The following is a 20,730-nucleotide window of genomic DNA, read 5'->3' as shown; positions in this document are numbered from 1 at the left end:
TCGCTCTTAAATCAACAAAATTGAGTTGATGATCTTGATTCTTTAGGTATTAATGTTATGTGTTTTTAGCTTGTGAAATTCAGACGAGTTACGAGGGTGTTTGAAGCCCTTGCCCAAGGTCGGATCTGAGAGGAATAAAAACATCAACAAAGCATAAACTAAAAGTTTATTAGCCAACGGTTCCATAAACTCGAAGTGTTTTCAAGCTCACTATTATGCTCTAGGGCAATGCTACTCTTGCCATTCATACTGTTACTGCTGCTTAGGTCAGTGTTTGCCCAAAGTAACTGGCCAGGGCTGTCTTCAGATAAGGTGATAGCCATCAGAAGTCAAAGAGATGTGGCAGCTAATATAACTATAGATCAACTTTCTCTTACTGGTGTGAGGTTATCAAAAGTGTTATTTGATAGGGAAGGTTATGTCAATGATACCTTGATTGATGTGAGGAATTTGTTGAACGTTGGTGTTCAAACGTTGGTTATTGATGCTTATTGGAATGAGAATTTGGCAACATTTCAACTATGCCCAGTCGATATGTCAAGTAACTCAACAACATCCTCGTATGGAAATTCAGTCATGTATTATGAAGATACTCAACTTAGCTATAAATGTGATTCCATCTTAACCTTGAAAGGCTTGATTGATATTGTTGATAATTTTGCTTCAAGTACGGATACCAATCTTTCAGCCAATTTAATAGTTTTGATTTTTAACATCCATCAACTGAAAACGAGAAATTCACATATTTCAAATGACCCTATTAGCACTAATGATACACTTTATTCAACACTAACCAGATCTTTGGGAAATAAACTCTATACTCCTTTGAACCTTGATTCAGATAGAGAAAATAACAGGACACTACTATCGAATGAAGGCCCTGGTAAAGGATTCCCATCTTCACAATACTTCCTATTCAATAATGAAAGAAGAGTCATATCTACAATATGGCAAAATAACCTACCATCGAACTCAACTTATAATACCACTGCTGATTTCAATGTTATATTCACGCCAAAATCATTGAATAGTTCATTCACTTCATTAACAAATACAACCATTCCACTCACCACCACTCAATACATTGCAAGATCTAATGAAAGTTGGCGTTTTGCTTATGATGATCAACAACAACCATTCACAAACACTTCAATTAAACGACTAATCAGTGAAGGTTATTCACCAATCTTAAACTCTCCAATCTCTTCAAACTCGGAGATTTCAAATATTTTCAGCATGTCACTATGGTCATGGAACACCTCAGAGCCATTACAACCAGAGCAAGCTAGACAAATCTCTGCAGATGGTGATAATACAAGAAATACACAATCAGCATATAAATGTGCTGCACTAACACAGGATGGCTGGGTTGTCTCAAATTGTTATCAAGACAAATATGTCGTTTGTCGTAAAAATTCAAGAGCTTATGAATGGGAAATTAGTGATAGTAAAGGTGTTTATTTCCATGCAGAGGATGCTTGTCCTGGTGATACAGTTTTTAGCGTTCCAAGAACTGCGTTACAACAAACTTCATTGATAAATTACTTGGGAAGGCTAGGATCAAATTATTCAGTGTGGATTGATATGAATTCTATTGCCATTAGTGACTGTTGGGTTACTGGTGGTCCTTATGCTAGCTGTCCTTACCAAAAAGTTTCAAGTTCAAGAAATTTTGTTCAAATGTTGGCACCGGCAGCTGCATTTTGTGGGTTTATATTGTTTGGTATTTTATTATTAAGACTAAAAAGAGTTCCTGTTCAAGATAATAGAAAACACTGGAAGAAGCTTTTGGCAAATTACACAGAAAATGAATATGAAGGTGTTCCATCGTGATTACTACCTACAGTTAGCCTATTCAAGATGACAATTCCAAATCTATGAATTCTAAAGAAATATCCTTCATCTAATGGTTCCTCCAATTATTGAGATTCCTTCACTCATTTCAATAAGATCACTACCAAAGAGGCCATTATCATGATTCTCCAAAATTGTTCTTTCACTTGGGTCCCAAATTTTAAAAAATCTAATGGCTTCATCATTTGATGCCACACATATAGAACTTGCATCAGGAGAAAGTGCTGCTGATAAAACTCTTGCATATGCTGAACCTTCCACTTGAGTTACTTCATTCAATTTTGGGTATGAATAAACACTAACCATTGTTGGTGATTTTACTCCAGTGAAGCCAAATGTTGCGGCAATCTGTTTCTTACTTCTGGACCAAGTTAATGATGTTATTTGACCACTTGTTTTAATGGAGTCTAATAAAGTACCAGAGTTTGTATGCCAAAATCTAATGGTTCGGTCTCTACTACCACCCCCTGTTGCTAGGATTGATTTTGACCAAGGACAATATGCAATTGCTTTAACAGCCGCTTGATGTGGTAAAAAGTATTTGAGCTTTGGGTTTAATTGATCTTCTAGATCCCAAATTGTACAGCAATTATCATTACCCCCAATAGACATTTGTTTTGAGTCATCAGTTATTGCAATTCCTTAAAGTGTTAGTAGAGAGGTAAGGCCCTAAATAAACAAGATAGGTATCAATTTACCGCAGACTTGCTGTTGATTAGATTTGAACTGTGTCAACAAAACAATAGAGAAATCTTCAGCAATTTCAAAGATATAGACTTCACCACGTTCAACTCCTACGGCAAATTTCGTTGTTGAATTTGGAAACCAAGTAATACAACATGCACTGCATCCATCTCCAACATTGAAGTATTCATCTAGTAATGACAAAGATTCTTGAGAAAATAATGAAATCCTCCCAGATTTAGTTGCAACCAAAATCAAATCACCGTCTGAAAATGAAACGCAAGAAATAAATTCCTGATCTGGCAAATCTAATGAAAGTGAACCTTTGTTCTTAGCCCACATGTAAACATTACATCCTAATCCAACAGCCACTTTACCTGTTGATTTGGACCATGTGATAAGATTTGAGTAGAAGTCATTCCTTAATCCTTGAGCACCTAGAACTCGACAAGGCATCTTTGTTGTTATGTGTTTTTTAGCTTTCTTAATCGCAGCATGTTGAGCATTCATAACCAAATCAACAGCATCTGTTTCTAAAGACCTTTTTGGATGCAACAGTGAATCATAAGACAACATAGAGCAATTCTTTATAGATTGTTCATTGATACTTGGGGATTTATTTGGTGAGAATTTGAACACTCTATTATTGTCTTTGAAATCTAAAGCATCAGCAATAGCTTCTCTATGATTGAAGGTATTCAAACCTGAACTTTTCTTTAATATGGGGGAACCATAATGAGAAGGAGTACTTGGACTCGGACTTGAACTTAGCGCCGTGGAACCTTCATCTATTGACGACCTGCTGAGGTCCAATATTGAATCATCACGAACATCACCAACAACATCAACATTATAATCATTACCAGCATCCAACCGCTTTGATGAATGAGCAAATTCTGAACGTAGTCTTGAGCTGAAAGCGCGGTAGGCTCCATTGGATGAATTGGCTGGGATATATCTTTCCATGATTGGTTCTAATTTGTCCTGGGATGGCGCCATGGTTCAAGAAGGAGGGACAAGAAAATCAATCTTGTATACTTGTATTGATGGTAATTTTTTTGTATAGGCTAAATGAGAAAACGAATGACACTAGACTTAAATTGAAGGACGAGCAGCTAAATAGAGTTAATAACTAGCAAGAATAATAGATCAGTAATAATGGTTAGCAAATAATAAGTCTTTGAGAGACCCAGTTGTGGGCTTCGAGGATGATGTTATAGTCTAACATTTTCGGATTTTTGAAGGTGATGATCTCGATCGCTTTTTTGACACAAAATTGGCTTACTCCACAAATCACCAATATTGAACAGCAAGTATAATAAATAAAATGCACTGACATTAATCATAAATAATTACACAGAAAAACTTTCTATATGGTATCTCAATCCACCATCAATAGCCCATTGTTTAGCGTGATCCACCAATCCTGTTGGTCCAGCAGCCACAACCCAAATCTTGGATTTATCCACATCATGCTCTCCTAAATCTCTACAACAGACACTATGACCTTGACGCATTGTAGGACCAACACATTGAGATTGTAAACACCAATCATAATGATCTGCTCCTAAGTTTGGACGCCCATAGAAAATTTTGACATTTTTGGAAATCTTGATATTTTTGAAAGCATCAGGTGAAATTAATTCATGGGGTAATTGGTGAAGTTGAGATGATGAATTTGTTTCAACTGAAGTGCTTGAAAGTGGGTTATTGACATTATAACCACATGTATTTGAAATATCAATATTAACGTTTTCATGATCTTTGAAAGAATCTGAAGATGTAGACCCTGAACTAGAACCTTTACGGTGTGCCTCTTTGTAGGATCTCCCGAGAGTTGTAAAGTCAATTTCATCCTCTTCTTCAATTGTAGATCCATAATCTGGTGGTTGTACTGGTAGAACTTTATTACGATGATCTTTATCATCTTCATAGTAATCAATAACAATATCATTTTCATCAACGTCACCAGTGATATAACATTCGATCCCTTGAACACCTCTAAAATGATTCAAAAGATTCAAATCCTTGATATCTTTACAAACCCACATCAATCTTGCACTGATACCATTGTAATTCAAGATTCTCAGTAATGGAATACCAAATGATATTCCTGATCCCCCAACAACAATCATAACACGGTGTGCATCAATAGAATATTTCAAAGGTGATGTAGTTAATAACAATCTTCTTGGTTCAAACAATTTGTGGAATAATGATTGTTCTCTTATGAAATCAAGTTTTGGTTCGAAAGCACCTGTGATGTAATAATCTTGATTGGAACGCAAAGGGAAATTACCTCGACGAATAATCAACTTGACAGTTGGATCATTTGGTAATGAGGCAACAGTATATGGATGAGCTAATGGAATTAGTTTGTAGTAAATATCCTTTAACATCCCATTCTTGTTATTGATCCGAACATGAGAGCCTGGCAGATTGGATTGCTTTGGAATTGATGACAATGGAAACTCCACTAACGATAATGTTGGTGATATTGGAATAACTGATATCTTGGTCTTCTTGGAATAGTAAAATCTATAGCCAATCTGTGCTATTAATATGGAGATGTTTAAGATTGTGTAGAGTCCAATTCCTGGTTTGGCATGGAAATGAACAGCTATAACGGAAACCCAAGTCATAATGTAATGAGTGATGTAAAAAGTATTAAAACTGATTCTTCTAACTTGTGGTAACGATGTTATGGCTATTAAAGTGAATGCAATCATAGCAACTATACCCCAAATATTTGTTGCCTTTTTGGTTTTAAACATTGTGTTTTCACGAACAAAATAAATCAGGTAAAGTATTGTATGAATAGCACCTTCCAAAACAACTATACGTGATAACCATTTATGAATTGGCAATAAGGACAAGTACAATGTTTTGGGTAACGGAGATGGCCTTAGTGTGAGGAATAATAAGCTTGGGAGACACGCACAAGAGACCCTTCCTAATCTTTTGGCAATAAACATCAAATCATCATAAGTTTCTAAGTAGTTCAATAGAAAACTGATCACAGACCAGAAGAGTATGATCTTGGAGACTTCTGAATGAAAAACAAGTCGGTGAATGAAACTATGACTCTTGTTTGTAAGACTATTCCTCTTCGAAGCCGCTCTTCTCAAATACCATGATTGTATAGATTTGAGTAAAGGTAATAATGCAATAATGATTAAAGTTGAGATCAATGTTATTTTCCCATATTTGGCAGTCACTTGCTTTCTCAATAGTTTATATGATGCTGATTTGGTATTTTTAAAAGTTGGTAAACGGAATTGAAAGTTTGGAATATGGGGTATTGTTATGTTCATTGTGGAAACATTTAGTTATGACGTTCGTTGATGATTATTTGTTGATCTTGAATTTGAACCACTTGGGATTGTGATAATTGGGTGGTAATTAAAAAAAGTGCCACTTGAGGGTTTTGAGGGCTTAAGATGTAGTGGTGACAACTGCTTTAAAGCCTGATCCGATATAAAAGACTTTGCTCACTTTATTCTAGACACCTATTCTCCTTAACTTTGCGGTGTATCTTCGAGTAAGGCTGTTCGTCCTAAAAAGCAGCATTCCTTTCCTCGTTTTCTCTCTGATCCAAAACGCCGTTCTTATCTTTTCCATCAGCGGTCATCAGGGCTGTTCGCGAACTTAGATTTGTATCAGGTGACTTTCAGTAGGGCTACAATGGTACATCACATCCCAACACCAATCATTTTGTTTTTTGTTTTTTTTCATCTGCCAATCTCAAACGTGCACGCATCCTTTGTGTCTCTGGAAAGGCACTCTGCCTAGCAGGCTCTGCCCATGACCCCAACTGCTAGGCAGAGCCCTCAGCCCACCAGCTAACAAAGGATCCCAGCGTGTCCTAACAGATTTCTTTGAAAAAAAAAAACTGCTACCGTTTCCCAAACTCACAGTCTCACTCTGGAGTTGCAAAATCCCAATACCATCAAAATTGAAATATTTATTTCATATACAGAAAAACGTACTTTGAACATCATCAACATCGATTAAAGGGTCACATTAAACAATCAAGATGTCTTTACCTGCTAGTTTTGATCTTACTCCAGAAGATGCTAAATTATTATTAGCTGCTAACGTTCACTTAGGTTCAAAGAACGTTCAAGTATGTACCAATATATCATCAATATCAAATTAGAGAAAAATGTGATGAAAGGTTTGTGAATTACAAGAGGTACCAATAAAGAAAAACACAGAGAAAATAGAATTATAAAGAGAAGAGAAGGAAAAATGTAGAATATGTCAAAAAAGCACGGTGTTATTGAGTTTAAAGATAGTTTATCGTGTATCAATATGAGAGGGAACATTTTATCAGAATTTTCACATCGGATCAAACATCAACAAGGAACAAAATAAAGAAGAATCAATAATAAAAGCATCAAACCTTTCACATTTTTCTCTATGAGACTTATCTAGGGAACCAGTTTACTAACTTTTTTTGCAATAGGTCCACAACGAACCATACGTTTACAAAACTAGACCAGATGGTGTCAACGTTATCAACATTGGTAAAACCTGGGAAAAAATTGTTTTAGCTGCTAGAGTTATTGCTGCTATTCCAAACCCAGCTGATGTTGTTGCTGTCTCATCAAGAACCTTCGGTCAAAGAGCTGTCTTAAAATTCGCTGCTCACACTGGTGCTACTGCCATTGCTGGTCGTTTCACTCCAGGTAACTTCACCAATTATATCACCCGTTCATTCAAAGAACCAAGATTAATCATTGTTACTGACCCAAGAACTGATGCTCAAGCCATCAAAGAATCATCATACGTTAACATTCCAGTTATTGCTTTAACTGATTTAGATTCCCCATCTGAATACGTTGATGTTGCTATCCCAACCAACAACAAAGGTAAACATGCTATCGGTTTAATCTGGTACTTGATTGCCCGTGAAGTTTTACGTTTACGTGGTTCTTTACCAAACAGAGCTGAACCATGGACCATCATGCCAGATTTATACTTCTACAGAGACCCAGAAGAAGCTGAACCAACCCCAGAAGAAGCTGAAGAAGAACAAGTTGAAGAACAAACCGAAGAAACCCAAGACTGGGCCGCTCAACCAGCTGATGCTGACTGGGCTGCTGAAACCACTGAAGCTACTGCTGACTGGACTGCCACTGAAGGTACTGCTCAAGCTACATGGTAATTAAAAAAATAAATCATATAATCTAATGTAAAATTTATTCTTGTTTATCTTTTTTTTATAAATGGAAGTTTTCTTATAGCGTGAAATGAGAAGTTTTGTAATGATTATAGTTTTCTTATAATAGATGGTCATTTAAGGTATCGAAGTGGTAGATTTTTCACTATTGAGTTGAACATATGAGAAATTCAAAGAAGGAACGTTTAACAAAATACAACACGACAACACAATACACTGCGATAGAAAAGAACAAAAGGATACAGTTTATAATCTTTCACTTGGGCACTCCAAATATCAGGATTAAGCCAAAATAAAGTCTATATGCTTAATTAAAATTCGCGAAAGTTACCCCCAAATGGGCCTTTTGGTGAAAAAATCATGTAGTTAAAGAATCAAAAGGTTCAACATTGATCAATAGGAATCAGGTCTCCATTATTACACATCAAGACACAGGATGTCCTCCTTTTTACCTCCAAAATCCAGACTACTGGAACTCACAAAGTTAAGATGTAATATATTCAATGAAAATTTCAATCCATTAAACATCCGTACAGGTTCTAAAATCCTAACTCAAAGACTAAAAGGTGAAAACATCAAAAGATATTATGGTAATCCAGATATGATTAGATTTAAAGAATTAAGAAGTTTATACCCAACTATTGACTGGGTTGATCCAGCTGAAGTTTACAGATTAAAGATTAATCAATCGTATGTGTCTTTTAGAATGAAATTATGCGTTCTTTTACTAACTTGTCCAATAGTCGTAAACGTAGAGGTAAAGGTGCCCCAAAGAAGAAGAAGGAAAAAGGAGGTGATAAAAAGAAGAAGAAATAAGAGGGTTAGAGTGATGAGTTGTTGTTGCATAGACGGTTTTGTACATAGGTGTTATAAAATTGAACATAATGATTTTATGGGTTTTTCAAAAACAAGGTTGTAACATTCAAACTATAGAAATTTCTTGGTTTCAGACCATAATTCAGAGGTACTGATGTGGTTTGATGGTAATGCAGAATAAAGCAATTTATAAAACTTATTTCTCTGAACATTAATTGGGAATCCTGTTAAAATTTTCTTTAGTGTTTTGAAGGAGAAATATGAAGATTTTAATTTATCAATAACATTGGAAAATGGTTTAAACATCTCAGAAACTTCAAGTGGCTTACTCTTAATTCTCAAGTAATCCTCTTCATTCTCAAATTCAATACCACCTGGTGTTCTTCTATAATCCTTTAATCTCAATAAAATGACAAATATTGGGAAATGGTTCAAACATGACATAACAAACTCTAATGAACCAACAATCACCAATATTGATAACCTTGTAATGGTGAACGTCAAATAAAATGCAAAAACGGTAGGTAAAAGAAAAATCAAAACAGTAAACAACAACGTACCTAACAATAATTGATCCAAATCATAATCATTTGAATCAATTCTATTCCTCAAAATATTCTTCTTTTGACCACAAAACAAATGAAACAAACTAGCCAAGATATCCAACTGCCAATTGAAAATTCTAGCAGATGCAAAATAGAAACAATAAATATTGAAAGTAATAATTGATAAAAAATCTGAAAAAATTGCAATAGATAACGTAGCTCCAAATGTTGAACTTAGTGCAAGAATGTAAAAAACAGTTGACAAATTTGGAACTAACGTATCCACAAGAGAAACGTTCCAAAACTCAATCATCCAAGTGAACAATTCACTGAAAAACATTGATAATTCATTATTCAATTTGATACCACCTGGTGAATTCATTAACCACATACTAATTTTTTTCAAGTCTTCATAAAGAATTTTAGAAACAATAATTTCATTAAAAACTTTGATCAAAATTTCTTGATTTTCAATCAATACTGCTCCAGTGATAGCACCAAGTGTCACGTCATTAATCACTAGCCATAAAGTGTTGTAAAATCTAATATATTCAGGATATTGTTCGATGGAAAGACTATTCTCCACGGGACTTTGCATATGAGCTAAACTTGTAGCATTCCAATCGATCTTTCTAGTTGTTCTGATATATTGTATTGGTGAATAGCAAAACTGTTGAAGCCGAAGATCTATTTGTTGTGCGGTTGCTGATAATTCAATCAAACTTGGAAATTCTGGTGCTATTTTGTGGTTTAAAATCTTAATAATTATCATTGCAATGTGTCGAAGACCAACAACTATACTTAATCCTAAAAATTTTCCTGACTTTAATGGTAATTTATGGAATATTGTGAACAGAACGAATAAGGTATTGGTTAATTTGGTTAAGATTGTATTCCATAGCTTGTGGGTTTCCCAATTCTTCTCCATTCCAGGAAATGATTTCAACAGCTCTTTTCTTTTCTTCCAGCATGAATTAAGTAGTTGAACAGAGTTTTGAAACTGTACTTCTTGTGGTGAGCACTTCCTAACATCACTATGTTCTTTGATTTGTTCAATAGCAGGATTTTTCAGCTCCGCTGGTGCTTCTTTCTCAGGTAGTGACACTGATATAGGATCAATTGAATAAAATTGCATCATGGTAGGGTTTGGAGGGTCATAAATAATCATTCTTGAGGTTGTATTCGTGATGACTTTATTCTCATTTATTCTGAAAGTTAATCCGTTCCACCAATACGCATCACCAAGAATGCCTATAATTGATAAATCTTCCTCTTCCCAATTCAATCCATAGCCATGTTTAGTTTCTTTGACAATCTTCTGTTCCAATAGCTCCTCTATATTAGTGAATCTTATAGTAGTAATCACGATCAATACGCTGTTTTCCAAGTTGTGACCAATGATGATTGCATTCTTACCAGCATAGTCCTCGGCTTGTATCAGATCTGAGGGCCAGTATACTTGAGAATACATCCGGTTTTTCTTAAGCGACTTAACAGCGAGGGTTCTTGAATACCACTAGTGACTTTCCATCCAGATCGTTAAATAAGTAATGCCGGTTGTTTCTCTTAGAATACGTTAACAGCTTTACCTCGTTGCACACGCTCAAAAATCAACAAGCTGTCATCTTCATGCGTGCCAGCAAATACGCTTAAAATCGCGAATTTCGCGAATTCGTGATAAAATTAGTACAGGAATAGGCTTAGACTAAAACCATAACTAAAAGGTAATTGGATAAAACGAACCCTGTTTCACGCTTTTGCTAGTTCATATTGCTGGATATTCATTTTCATTCAAGACTTCAACATCAGTAGTTCTTTGGATCACGGATTATTGATAACAAGGTCTCGTTTGGTTTTATTACAACTTTGTTTTTTTAGTTCAAAGTCAAGATATTGATTCACATTCTTGATTAACAAAACGTATACACCATTCAACGGCAATGCGTCCGGATCCAAAAAGGATGCCATCCTTTGTCATAGATAATGGTGATGATGGTGATGATGATCAAGCTCAAAGAGGAAGACCACAACTTACAATAGACCCACCATCTGATCCTTTCATAGATAATGAATCTCGACCTTCAAGTGAAATGGTTTCAGTGGATTTTGATGATGCTATAGGTACACCGTTACTAAGACCAGTCTCGGTGGGCTCTTCAACCTCACGCACACGCTCCTTATCCCCAAATAAATATGGTTTGCATAGAAGATCGCGTTCACCGAGTCCAGATAGATCTTTAGAATATTTGCATCCTAAGCTGAGCCCTCTACAAAGAATCACATCGGGAGCTAAAAGACTAAGCAGTGAAGAACCAAGGTCTCCAGATGTTTCATTCATGAACGAACTTACTGAGCCGGGTATAGATGACTTTAAAGCTGATTTGGTTTCGGCGCTTGGTACATCGGATCATGAAGGTACTTGGTTGCCAGTCAAAAAGGAAGGGTCCAGAAACTCTTCAACTACAAACCTGTCAGAAAATGAAGATGCTATAGAGCTTCTAGATATCAGTAAGAAGGACCCAGAATCGCCCCTTGGAGAAACAAGAGTACATTTTGCAGATACTGCTAGTTACAACAACGACAGTTTAAGGCCAGGAACACCAAGTATACAACCAAGTTCTCCACATTCACCATCAAAGACTATAGAGGATATGTTCCATAATTTCACATCCAGAGTGAAAAGTGTTAGACGTCCTAATAATAAAGCTACATCTGATTTAGAGAATAGAGCAGGATCACCACGGCTTCCTCCATCTGGGCTGGAGACAAGTGATGAAGAAGATGATTACCTGCCGTTGGAAGGGTTGGGTGTGAATGTTGGTACAAGTGAAAAGCTGGTACTTTATGGGACTTCAATACGGCTGTTCAAACCTACCAGCCCCTTCAGACTTAAATTAGCCTCAATACTGCTGAAAACATGGCCATATCATGTCATAAGGGCATTGATTGTCCTTCAAACTGCATTGCTGTCATATCGTCAATGGAATCCATATAGCTTACATGGTTATGTTAAATTTGGTGCAACATGGGGGGATTGGCTGATAGCCTTTATAAATTTGGTTTATACTGCTGAGCTAGCATCAAAGATTATTGCATTTGGGTTTTGGGATGATTCGGAAATGTTTCGAGCGTTGGATAAAGACTATTCAACCATCACTGAAATACTGAGAATTGATCAGATGAAAGATTTTATATTCGGTGTCCATAAAGAAGAACCTACGGAGCTGGACTTGAAGCCTTCTTTAAAGCATACGGTTACTTTCAAAAACAATATTTCAAAACATATTCCAATCCAGAGGGCATTTGCAAGAAGTAGTTGGAATAGGCTAGATTTCATTTCAACAGTTTTCTTCTGGGTGGATTTTTTTTTCAGCATAAACAGGTTCAATGCATTAAGAGGTGTTCCAATTTTTAGAGCTTTATCATGTCTCAGGATTTTAAGATTAGTGGATGTTACTGATAGAATTTCATTGATTTTGAAAAGTATCAAAAATGGTGCCCCACAATTACTTGATGTCATTTTGTTTTTACTTTATTTTTGGGTTTTATTTGCAATTATTGGTGTTCAAAGTTTCAAATCATCAATGAGAAGAACTTGTGTTTGGACTGACCCTAACGACCCTTCCAATATGTACAAAAATAAAAAACAATATTGTGGTGGTTATTTGGAGCCGGGCACTTTGAAGAAGATGCCATATATTGATATTCATGGCCAACCAGGTGATAGAGCTAAAGGGTTCCTGTGCCCAGTGAATTCTAAATGTTTAACTACTTCAAATCCACATGGCGGTACTGTGAGTTTTGATAATATTCTTTACTCCATGGAAATGGTGTTTGTTGTTATGAGTGCCAATACATTTACAGATATCATGTATATTGTCATGAATACTGATACCATGGCAGCCTCGCTTTTCTTCATTTTTGGTATATTTTTCCTATTCCTATGGATGATCAATCTTCTTATTGCTGTTATCAGTGCTTCATTCAAGGCCACTCGTGATAAGGAGGACAAGAGCTTTGATGGGGACAAAAACATGACAGATTTCAAATTGGATTGGGATTTCCCAAGATCGATGTTTTCTAAAATCTATTTGAAGATCAGATGGATTTTTGAGGTTGCTATAATGGTTGGGTTAATTTTGCAGGCTAGAACGACCAAGTACAGTACACAAAGTGACCTTGATGAAACTTACAAAGGGGAATGTGGAGTTACGCTGGTACTATTGTTTGAAATCATCCTCAGGTTTTTCTTATATCATCCAGGATATAAACTGTTTTTTAAAGACAGAAGAAATTGTGCTGATTTGTTTCTTGCTGTTGTCACCTCAATTATTATCATTCCACCAGTACATGATGGACTAGGGCGTGGATACGATTGGCTGAGAGTTTTCCAGATTATACGATTCTATAGGGTGGTTTTGTTATTCAAGTTTGCCAGAAAATTGTGGGCGCAGGTCTGGAGCACAATCACAATCATTTTAAATCTTGCTTTATTCTTCTTTTTGCTTTTGTTCTTATCAAGTATTATCGTGTCAAGATATTTTGAAGGGTTTGTGCCTGAAGACGATGTTGAAAATAATACATTTTCTTTGCAAAATTTACCAAACACATTTGTGGCTCTATACACTATCACTTCAACTGAAAATTGGACAGATGTGTTGTATGAAATGCAGGAAAATTCACCAAACACCCCCACTGCTACATTTGGTGCTATTTTGCTAATCGGGTGGTTCTTGTTATCTAATTCTGTGGTTTTGAACATTTTCGTTGCAATTATTGCGGATAGTTTAGAAGTTTCTGAGAAAGAGAAGAGAAAGGCACAAGTTAGAAAGTTTGTTTTAGTTGATTTTCCAAAAAATGTGAAACATTTTGCTGAAAAGACATTCCTATCTGAATTTAAATCGAAATTTTTCAAGAGTGGTAAAGATTCGGAAAATCAAGAGCAAGTCATGAATCTTTTGTTGAATGGTGTTGCTATTCAAGAATTCTTGAAAGATGAGCTAGTAGATGAACAAGAAGATGGTAAAGTTAATGAGCTACCGAATTCTAAGTTTGCACGCTTCCTCACAATCAACTACCACAGATTGCTTCAATTCACATGGATCAGGAAAATATTCAGCTCATTGTTATGGAATTCAAAGTCGGGTGAAAATCCATTTTACTCCAGAAAGGAAGAATTATTGCAAACAAATGGTAACTACGCCCTTCTCCCAAAATATTTTGAACTAGAGACAAACAAAACAATAGAAGCTAGAAAAAAGTTTTTGAAAGAAAATCCTGGTTTCAATACAGCATTCTATATTTTAACCCCCAATCAACCTTTGAGAAAATTGTGCCAGAGAATAACTTCGCCAAGTGTCGGGAAACGTTATGATGGTGTTGAGCCTAATCGATACCTGCATGCTATTTTTGTTGGAATAATAGCAATTAGTACAATGGCATTGGTCGTCATAGCCTGTTACAGTACACCACTATACCGGAAGAAATCTAAATTTGATGCGAATATGTGGAATTGGACTTTTGAGTTTGAATTAGCTTTTGCTCTCTTATTTTTACTGGAATTTTTGATTAAAGTTATTGCCGATGGTCTTATTTTCACTCCTAATGCCTATTTTCAAAGTTCATGGAACCATATTGATTTTTTTGTTCTTCTTTCACTATGGATTAATGTTATTGCTATTTGGAAAGGTGATGATGGCCTTTCAAGAGTTGTTCGAGGATTGAAAGCACTAAGAGCATTGAGATTACTTACCATCAGTACCACATCTAAGGAAATCTTTCATAAAGTTCTGATTCTTGGTGTCTGGCAAATTTTGAGTGCTGCTTTCCTTTCTTTCACTTTGTTATTTCCTTTTGCCATATGGGGTCTAAATTTATTCACCGGAAGATTGGGTGTTTGTAATGATTCTAACCTAGGCTATGATGACTGTTATAATGAGTTTTCAAATGAAGTATTCAATTGGGAAATAACTATGCCTAGATCCTTTGGTGATCCTCAGCTGGAAATGAATAGGTTTGCCTCATCAATTTTAACTCTTTATGAAATCTTGTCCTTAGAAGGTTGGGTTGATTTACTACAAAATGCTGTTAATAGTACAGGTAGAGGGACACCGGCAGGCTATTGGAGCTCCCCTGGAGATGCTGTATTTATCGTTGCCTTCAACTTCTTGGGTATAGTTTTCGTGTTGGCTTTGTTCGTTTCTGTTATCATCAGTAATTACTCCAAAACTACAGGAAGGGCTTATATGACTTTGCAACAACGGTCCTGGACAGAGGTTAAGAAGTTATTGTCACAAAACCATCCAAGAAAAAGACCAAGAATTGGGAATCTCAGAGGTTTCAGAAAACTATGTTTCGAATACACCGTGGAAAGAAATTCCTATGTTAGTGTTTTCCTTCAAGTCGTTTTATGGATTCATATATTGGCCATTTTGCTTGAAATGTTTCCAAGTCCACCTGCCCTAGATGTCTTCAGATATACAATCTATATCATATCATCTTCCATTTTTTTGAATTATATTCTTATGAAATTATATGCCATGGGTTTCAAGACGTTTTTTAAAGTTAAATGGAATATCTATCAACTCTTTGTTTTCCTTGGTGCTTTCGGTACTTCTTTGGTGTCATTCTTTGTTTCCAGAAACACAGTGTTTGCTAATATTAACAAGCTTTTTTTGGTTGGAATTTTCACTACATTGATTCCATCCAGTAACAGGTTAAGTCATTTGTTGAAAATTGGTTCAGCAAGTATCCCGTCACTGTTATCGTTGATTTATACTTGGGGTATTTTGTTTTTGGTTTTTGCTATTGCTCTGAACCAAATTTTTGGTTTAACAAAGCTTGGTCCAGATACTAGTGTTAATCTGAATTTACGTACTGTGACAAAATCTCTTCTTTTGTTGTTTCGTGCAAGTTTTGGTGAAGGTTGGAATTACACAATGCGTGATTTTGCGATCTCTGAACCGTATTGCTCACAAGGTGATGGGTTCAGCTCAACAGACTGTGGAAGTAAACAATATGCTTACATCTTGTTCATTATGTGGAATATACTTTCAATGTATATCTTTGTCAATATGTTCATTTCGTTGATTTTTGAAAATTTCAGTTATGTTTACAGTGATAATGGTTCAAATGTTACCTTGAATAGAGAAGAAATCAGAAACTTCAAAACAGTTTGGCAAAGATTTGATCCCCATGGTAGTGGGTTTATTGCGCCAGAAGAGCTTCCGAAGCTTTTAAGATCTCTTGATGGGTATTTTTCGTTCAAAATTTATGAAGGAAAATGGACTATACCTGAGTTAAAGAAAAAATGGTTTGAGGTGCCTGATAACTCAACAGATCCTTATGATGTTTTTGTTAATTTCGCCGAAGTTAATAAAACTTTGGGTCAGATGGATGCCAATAAAGTTAAGCAAAGAGCTAGGGCTTATGATAGGTTTGTTGAGGAAGCAATGCTGAATATGGAACTCAATGATGAAAAGGGTATCTCTTTTGAAAGAATCATTTTACAGATTCCATTATATTCCAGGTTCGAAGAAAGTAATTGTTTGACGCTAAGTGATTTTATGGATCGTCTTCTAGTTTCTAGAAAAGTTGATAAAAGACTACAATCCAGAAGACATTTGGCTGCACTGGAAATGATTACATATCGCTGGAGATTCAAGCATCGTCATGATCTTAATAGTGTCTATTCAAATAGTGAATATGGCGAATCAATGAACCCATTTGATGGTCGTTCTTTGATGTCACAAAGCTCAAGAAACCCATTTGGAGCACCTGCTATTGTTGTTACTGAGAATGACAGTGAATCATTAAAAGCCTATAAAACAGCTACTACTGATGAACCACCACAAGAATACTTCAAGTATAGAAAAGATGACACACCATCCAGAAGAAGAGAAATCACAGGATCGTTAGAACTACCGAAGGAAGCTATCGCCTCCCCGATAGACACTACACCCAACAAGACACACTTCACTACAGATGATTCATACTGGTCTCCTCCAAAGAAAACACTCAATCCCGATGACCATCAAGAAATGTTTGATAATATTTCAGAGCTTTCAGAGACATTGGGTCAATCTGATTGGGGAGATCTGCTTAGAGAAATGCATAAGGAACAATCACCTGCAATAGAGAAAATCGTGAGCAGAAAGAATAGAAAAAGAGATAGTGAGAATGAAAAAAGAGACATCTCTGGTTCAGATGATGAAAATGATGAGGATGATGATGATGATGATGAGGAAAAGACTCCACCACACGGAAGAAAAATACTTTGATTTTATAGATTTTAAATTACAATGCATTCGTTTGATTACAAAAATGTAGCATAATGGTTTATATATCTTGGTGATTTCAGAAATGATTCAATAAACACTACTTTACTTTCGTTGTTATTGAAAGATTTAATATTAATGTACAATATTATACATGGTTGAAAAATGCAGTTTATGAAGCCATCTAAGCGTCCATATCGTTTAAACCTAGGTCTTCATTTTGTTGGAAAGTTCTTTCGAAATCTTCAAATGTCATATTTGGATCATCATCTGGAGCATAAACATTTTGAATGTATGAACCAGCTAGAGGATCTTCCATTTTGACAGTGAATTTTTTCTTACCATCAATAGCAGATTGTAAGTTTTCAAAAAATCCACTCCAACGAGTTTTACTTTCTTCATCCATAGAATCAGAAGTTTGAGTGAAAACTCTGCTATGTAATTCTTCATAAACTTGAGTCAATAAACCTTCAATGGTTGTGAAACGACCACCAAGAGTACCTGGATTCAATTCCAAGTTCAATTCTGGTATGCTTAAGCCACATGTCTCTGATTTCAAAATATCTCTGGCTAAATCTTCTGGATCATCAACTTTCAAAATAATACGACGACCTTTTTCTGGGATAGCACCACCAGTTTTAACTTCATTTGATTTATAACCACATTTATCACAAACAGTACTCATAATAATGACATCTTTGAAATGAGGAATATTGACAACTTTCATATGCGTTTCACATGGGGCATAACAAGTTGGACAAGTTGCTGAAAAAGTTTGGACTTCATTTTCAAAATTTTCAATATCTGTTTGATCTGAAATGAATCCAGTTGAAGTTGGATTACGATCTTTTTCAGCTAATTCTTCAGCTTTTTTCAAACGGATTTCCTGTAATTGATCTGGGGTAATCAACCCTATTTGAACATTTTGTTCATCTGATCTGATATATTCAACATGGGACCATTTATGAGAGGCTTCATTTGGAATAAACTCGATCCAGGAGTTACCAGCTGGATCATCTAATTCGAAAGTCAATGGTAAAGTGCCTTCTTCGGCATTTAAGGTTGATTGAACTTTGTTGATAAATTGTTCGATTTTTTCGTAAGTGGCTTCATCAATTTTCTTTCTTTCTGGTTGGTCTGATTTCAAGTCATCAATCATTTCTGATAACAAACCTTCAATATTTGTCAATTGTCCTCTCTTTGGTGGAATTTCAATATCTAATTCAACAAATTTACTTGAAGCAGTTTCAGATTTAACAATTTGTCTGTTAAAATCTTCTTTAGACTCAATTTTCAGTATGTATTTTGAACCTTTCTCTTGAATGTTTGATGCTGGTTGAATTTCAGAGTTTTTGAAACCACAATGTTCACATTCAAATGAAACAATAATGACTTCTCTAAAGTATGGAATGCTTGTAAGCAATAATCTTGTAACACCTTCATCATGACAGTTCATACAAAGAGACTTGATCTCTTGGACAGGATGTCCTTCGGCATCTGCAGCACCAGTTTGACGGATACCTTCATCATTGAAATCATTTGAGTTCTCATTGTCAATATCTTGAGCAGCTTCACCAACTGGGGCGAAAAATTGTTCTTTCTTTTCTGTTTGTTCTTGATCTGTCATCATAGAATCTTCTTCTTCTAACTTTGGTCTTTTAAGATCTTGATTTTCACTAAAACTAGTTCTTTTCATGAAATTTCCAAAATAGTTGAGTTCTTTAAGTAGTTCACTTCTATTATAAATCAAAAAATCGAGAAGATTCAAAAGCAAATAGTTCCAGTTTTCTCTGGACTTCCGTAGAAGTCTATAATTTTTTTCAGCTTCAAAAAAAAAAAAAAAACATTATGTAATCAATTTGCTATAATGGGTAATATTCCTAATGGGGGGCTATGGAGAATTTGAAGTCCGAGAAGACAATAAAGAAGGCAAATAGATGCCTTTATCAAAACCTTTTAGAAAACTTTGAGTTACTTGTTGGCTAAACATCTCATGAGGATACTAGTAAGTAGAGATAGGGCTTGAAAATTACTTTGTCGATGGTTCGAAGACAAATAAATCGTGTGCCTGCAGGATATCTGAGCCGCAAAATTGAAGCGATGAATAGGACCAAATTCAACTTTCATTGAACTACACGTAGAAAGATCTTGAAAGCAGTACTTTGAAGCCAAAGTCATCAACTTTATTGTCTTTTTTCCCTGCCAGTTTCCAAAATTGCAGCTCTCTGGTCTTTGAGGTAGCCTTCTCCGTGAAACAGCTCTATTCGCGCTTACATAAATCATAGGCTCACTGATCCTGGTGTGTATAAAAAGACCAAAAACTCCCTAGAAAGTTTGAGAGTACGTTTCCTGATCAAACAATCTTAACATGATTGAACAGAAACTTTGGTTAAGACCTCTTGTTGTTGCAATTACTGCTGCTTTATCTTACACAGTTTACAAAGATTATACAAAATGGCTGAGTGTTATGATTCCGGGTGGTTTACCTGGTAACTTTTTTGGGTACATTATCTCAAATATGTTGACGTTGGCATTGAGAAAGAATAGAAGAAGCTTGAAAATGGTCGATTATAGCACCACGAATTCTTTAGGTTTTACTGAAGGTTTCCTGAAAGAAAATGAAATCCCAAATTATTCGGGTGCTACCCCAGAGGTTGCGAAGTGGACTATACCACATCGTCAAACATTTCCTCCAAAGATCCAAGATTCTGTAAAGTTAACAGAAGAGATGCTTGAAGACATTAGAGCATCATCTCCAAAAATAATTTTGGCTCCTTCGAAAATAGAATCACATTTAGATGGTATTTTCGTTGATGAAATTACAAATGCAGATGAGGTTACCCATTTACACCCTAAAGATGGCACTCTTCATGTCTATATATGTGCTTTTGATGCTGATATTGTGTTAAAGAAAGGATGGGGTGAACTACATCCAGTCAAAGCTAAGTATCAACCTTCAAAATTTGAAAGTGTTTTAATTTTTGCTCCACACTCCAAAGAAGACCTTATAATCCATAAGATGTTTGTGGAGGCTGCTATAAGTGCAAATCTTAAAAGAAAAGAGGTTGGCCGGTCTCTCATTAATATTGAAGATTAAATTAAAGTTATGAATTAATCACCGAAATATTTATAACTGTATATATTAACTTATTATATTAACATGAGCTCTTTATTATATATATTATACAGCTTGAACTCAGCTCATTATTACTAAATTTATATACCCTAATTAATTTTATTTAAACAATATACATTATTTTAATTAGCTAGTGCAATATAATTACTACACGTCGTGCACAATATTATTTATAAAAATATTATTGATATATATTTAATGTTTTTTTTTTTTTTTTTTTTTTTTTTAGTTTTT

General features: G+C 35.3%; 9 protein-coding genes across 9 annotated transcripts; 5 read left to right on the top strand and 4 right to left on the bottom strand.

Annotated features, from left to right (window-relative positions):
- Positions 1-228: 228 nt before the first annotated feature.
- MTC6 (Mtc6p) lies at positions 229-1,833 on the top strand (the record flags this gene model as incomplete). The annotated part of the gene is made up of 1 exon (XM_019183566.1): positions 229-1,833. One exon carries the CDS (start codon positions 229-231, stop codon positions 1,831-1,833), a length of 1,605 nt encoding a protein of 534 aa, XP_019038238.1.
- Positions 1,834-1,899: 66 nt separating this feature from the next.
- On the bottom strand, positions 1,900-2,994 carry AMA1 (Ama1p; the record flags this gene model as incomplete). Its single annotated transcript, XM_019181996.1, has 2 exons — positions 1,900-2,495; positions 2,553-2,994. 2 exons carry the CDS (start codon positions 2,992-2,994, stop codon positions 1,900-1,902), a joined length of 1,038 nt encoding a protein of 345 aa, XP_019038237.1.
- A 902-nt stretch (positions 2,995-3,896) lies between these two features.
- Positions 3,897-5,684, bottom strand: FRE8 (putative ferric-chelate reductase; the record flags this gene model as incomplete). The annotated part of the gene is made up of 1 exon (XM_019180783.1): positions 3,897-5,684. A coding segment is annotated over one exon (1,788 nt), but the record flags the coding sequence as incomplete, so codon positions are not given.
- Positions 5,685-6,574: 890 nt separating this feature from the next.
- RPS0A (40S ribosomal protein uS2) lies at positions 6,575-7,708 on the top strand (the record flags this gene model as incomplete). The annotated part of the gene is made up of 2 exons (XM_019181944.1): positions 6,575-6,664; positions 7,007-7,708. 2 exons carry the CDS (start codon positions 6,575-6,577, stop codon positions 7,706-7,708), a joined length of 792 nt encoding a protein of 263 aa, XP_019038235.1.
- A 451-nt stretch (positions 7,709-8,159) lies between these two features.
- Positions 8,160-8,539, top strand: RSM27 (mitochondrial 37S ribosomal protein mS33; the record flags this gene model as incomplete). The annotated part of the gene is made up of 2 exons (XM_019183565.1): positions 8,160-8,413; positions 8,467-8,539. The coding sequence occupies 2 exons, from the start codon at positions 8,160-8,162 to the stop codon at positions 8,537-8,539; spliced, it is 327 nt and encodes a 108-aa protein (XP_019038234.1).
- A 111-nt stretch (positions 8,540-8,650) lies between these two features.
- GPI1 (phosphatidylinositol N-acetylglucosaminyltransferase) lies at positions 8,651-10,012 on the bottom strand (the record flags this gene model as incomplete). The annotated part of the gene is made up of 1 exon (XM_019181978.1): positions 8,651-10,012. The coding sequence occupies one exon, from the start codon at positions 10,010-10,012 to the stop codon at positions 8,651-8,653; it is 1,362 nt and encodes a 453-aa protein (XP_019038233.1).
- Positions 10,013-11,735: 1,723 nt separating this feature from the next.
- CCH1 (calcium channel protein CCH1) lies at positions 11,736-16,748 on the top strand (the record flags this gene model as incomplete). Its single annotated transcript, XM_019181846.1, has 1 exon — positions 11,736-16,748. A coding segment is annotated over one exon (5,013 nt), but the record flags the coding sequence as incomplete, so codon positions are not given.
- A 796-nt stretch (positions 16,749-17,544) lies between these two features.
- ZPR1 (zinc finger-containing protein ZPR1) lies at positions 17,545-19,108 on the bottom strand (the record flags this gene model as incomplete). The annotated part of the gene is made up of 1 exon (XM_019182759.1): positions 17,545-19,108. The coding sequence occupies exon 1, from the start codon at positions 19,054-19,056 to the stop codon at positions 17,545-17,547; it is 1,512 nt and encodes a 503-aa protein (XP_019038231.1). The 5' UTR covers positions 19,057-19,108.
- A 620-nt stretch (positions 19,109-19,728) lies between these two features.
- On the top strand, positions 19,729-20,457 carry WICANDRAFT_84692 (uncharacterized protein; the record flags this gene model as incomplete). Its single annotated transcript, XM_019185757.1, has 1 exon — positions 19,729-20,457. One exon carries the CDS (start codon positions 19,729-19,731, stop codon positions 20,455-20,457), a length of 729 nt encoding a protein of 242 aa, XP_019038230.1.
- Between the last annotated feature and the right edge of the window lie 273 nt (positions 20,458-20,730).

Source organism: Wickerhamomyces anomalus (assembly GCF_001661255.1).
Source record: "Wickerhamomyces anomalus NRRL Y-366-8 unplaced genomic scaffold WICANscaffold_4, whole genome shotgun sequence".
NCBI lineage: Eukaryota > Fungi > Ascomycota > Saccharomycetes > Phaffomycetales > Wickerhamomycetaceae > Hansenula > Hansenula anomala.
This window is presented reverse-complemented; position numbering and strand designations above follow the sequence as displayed.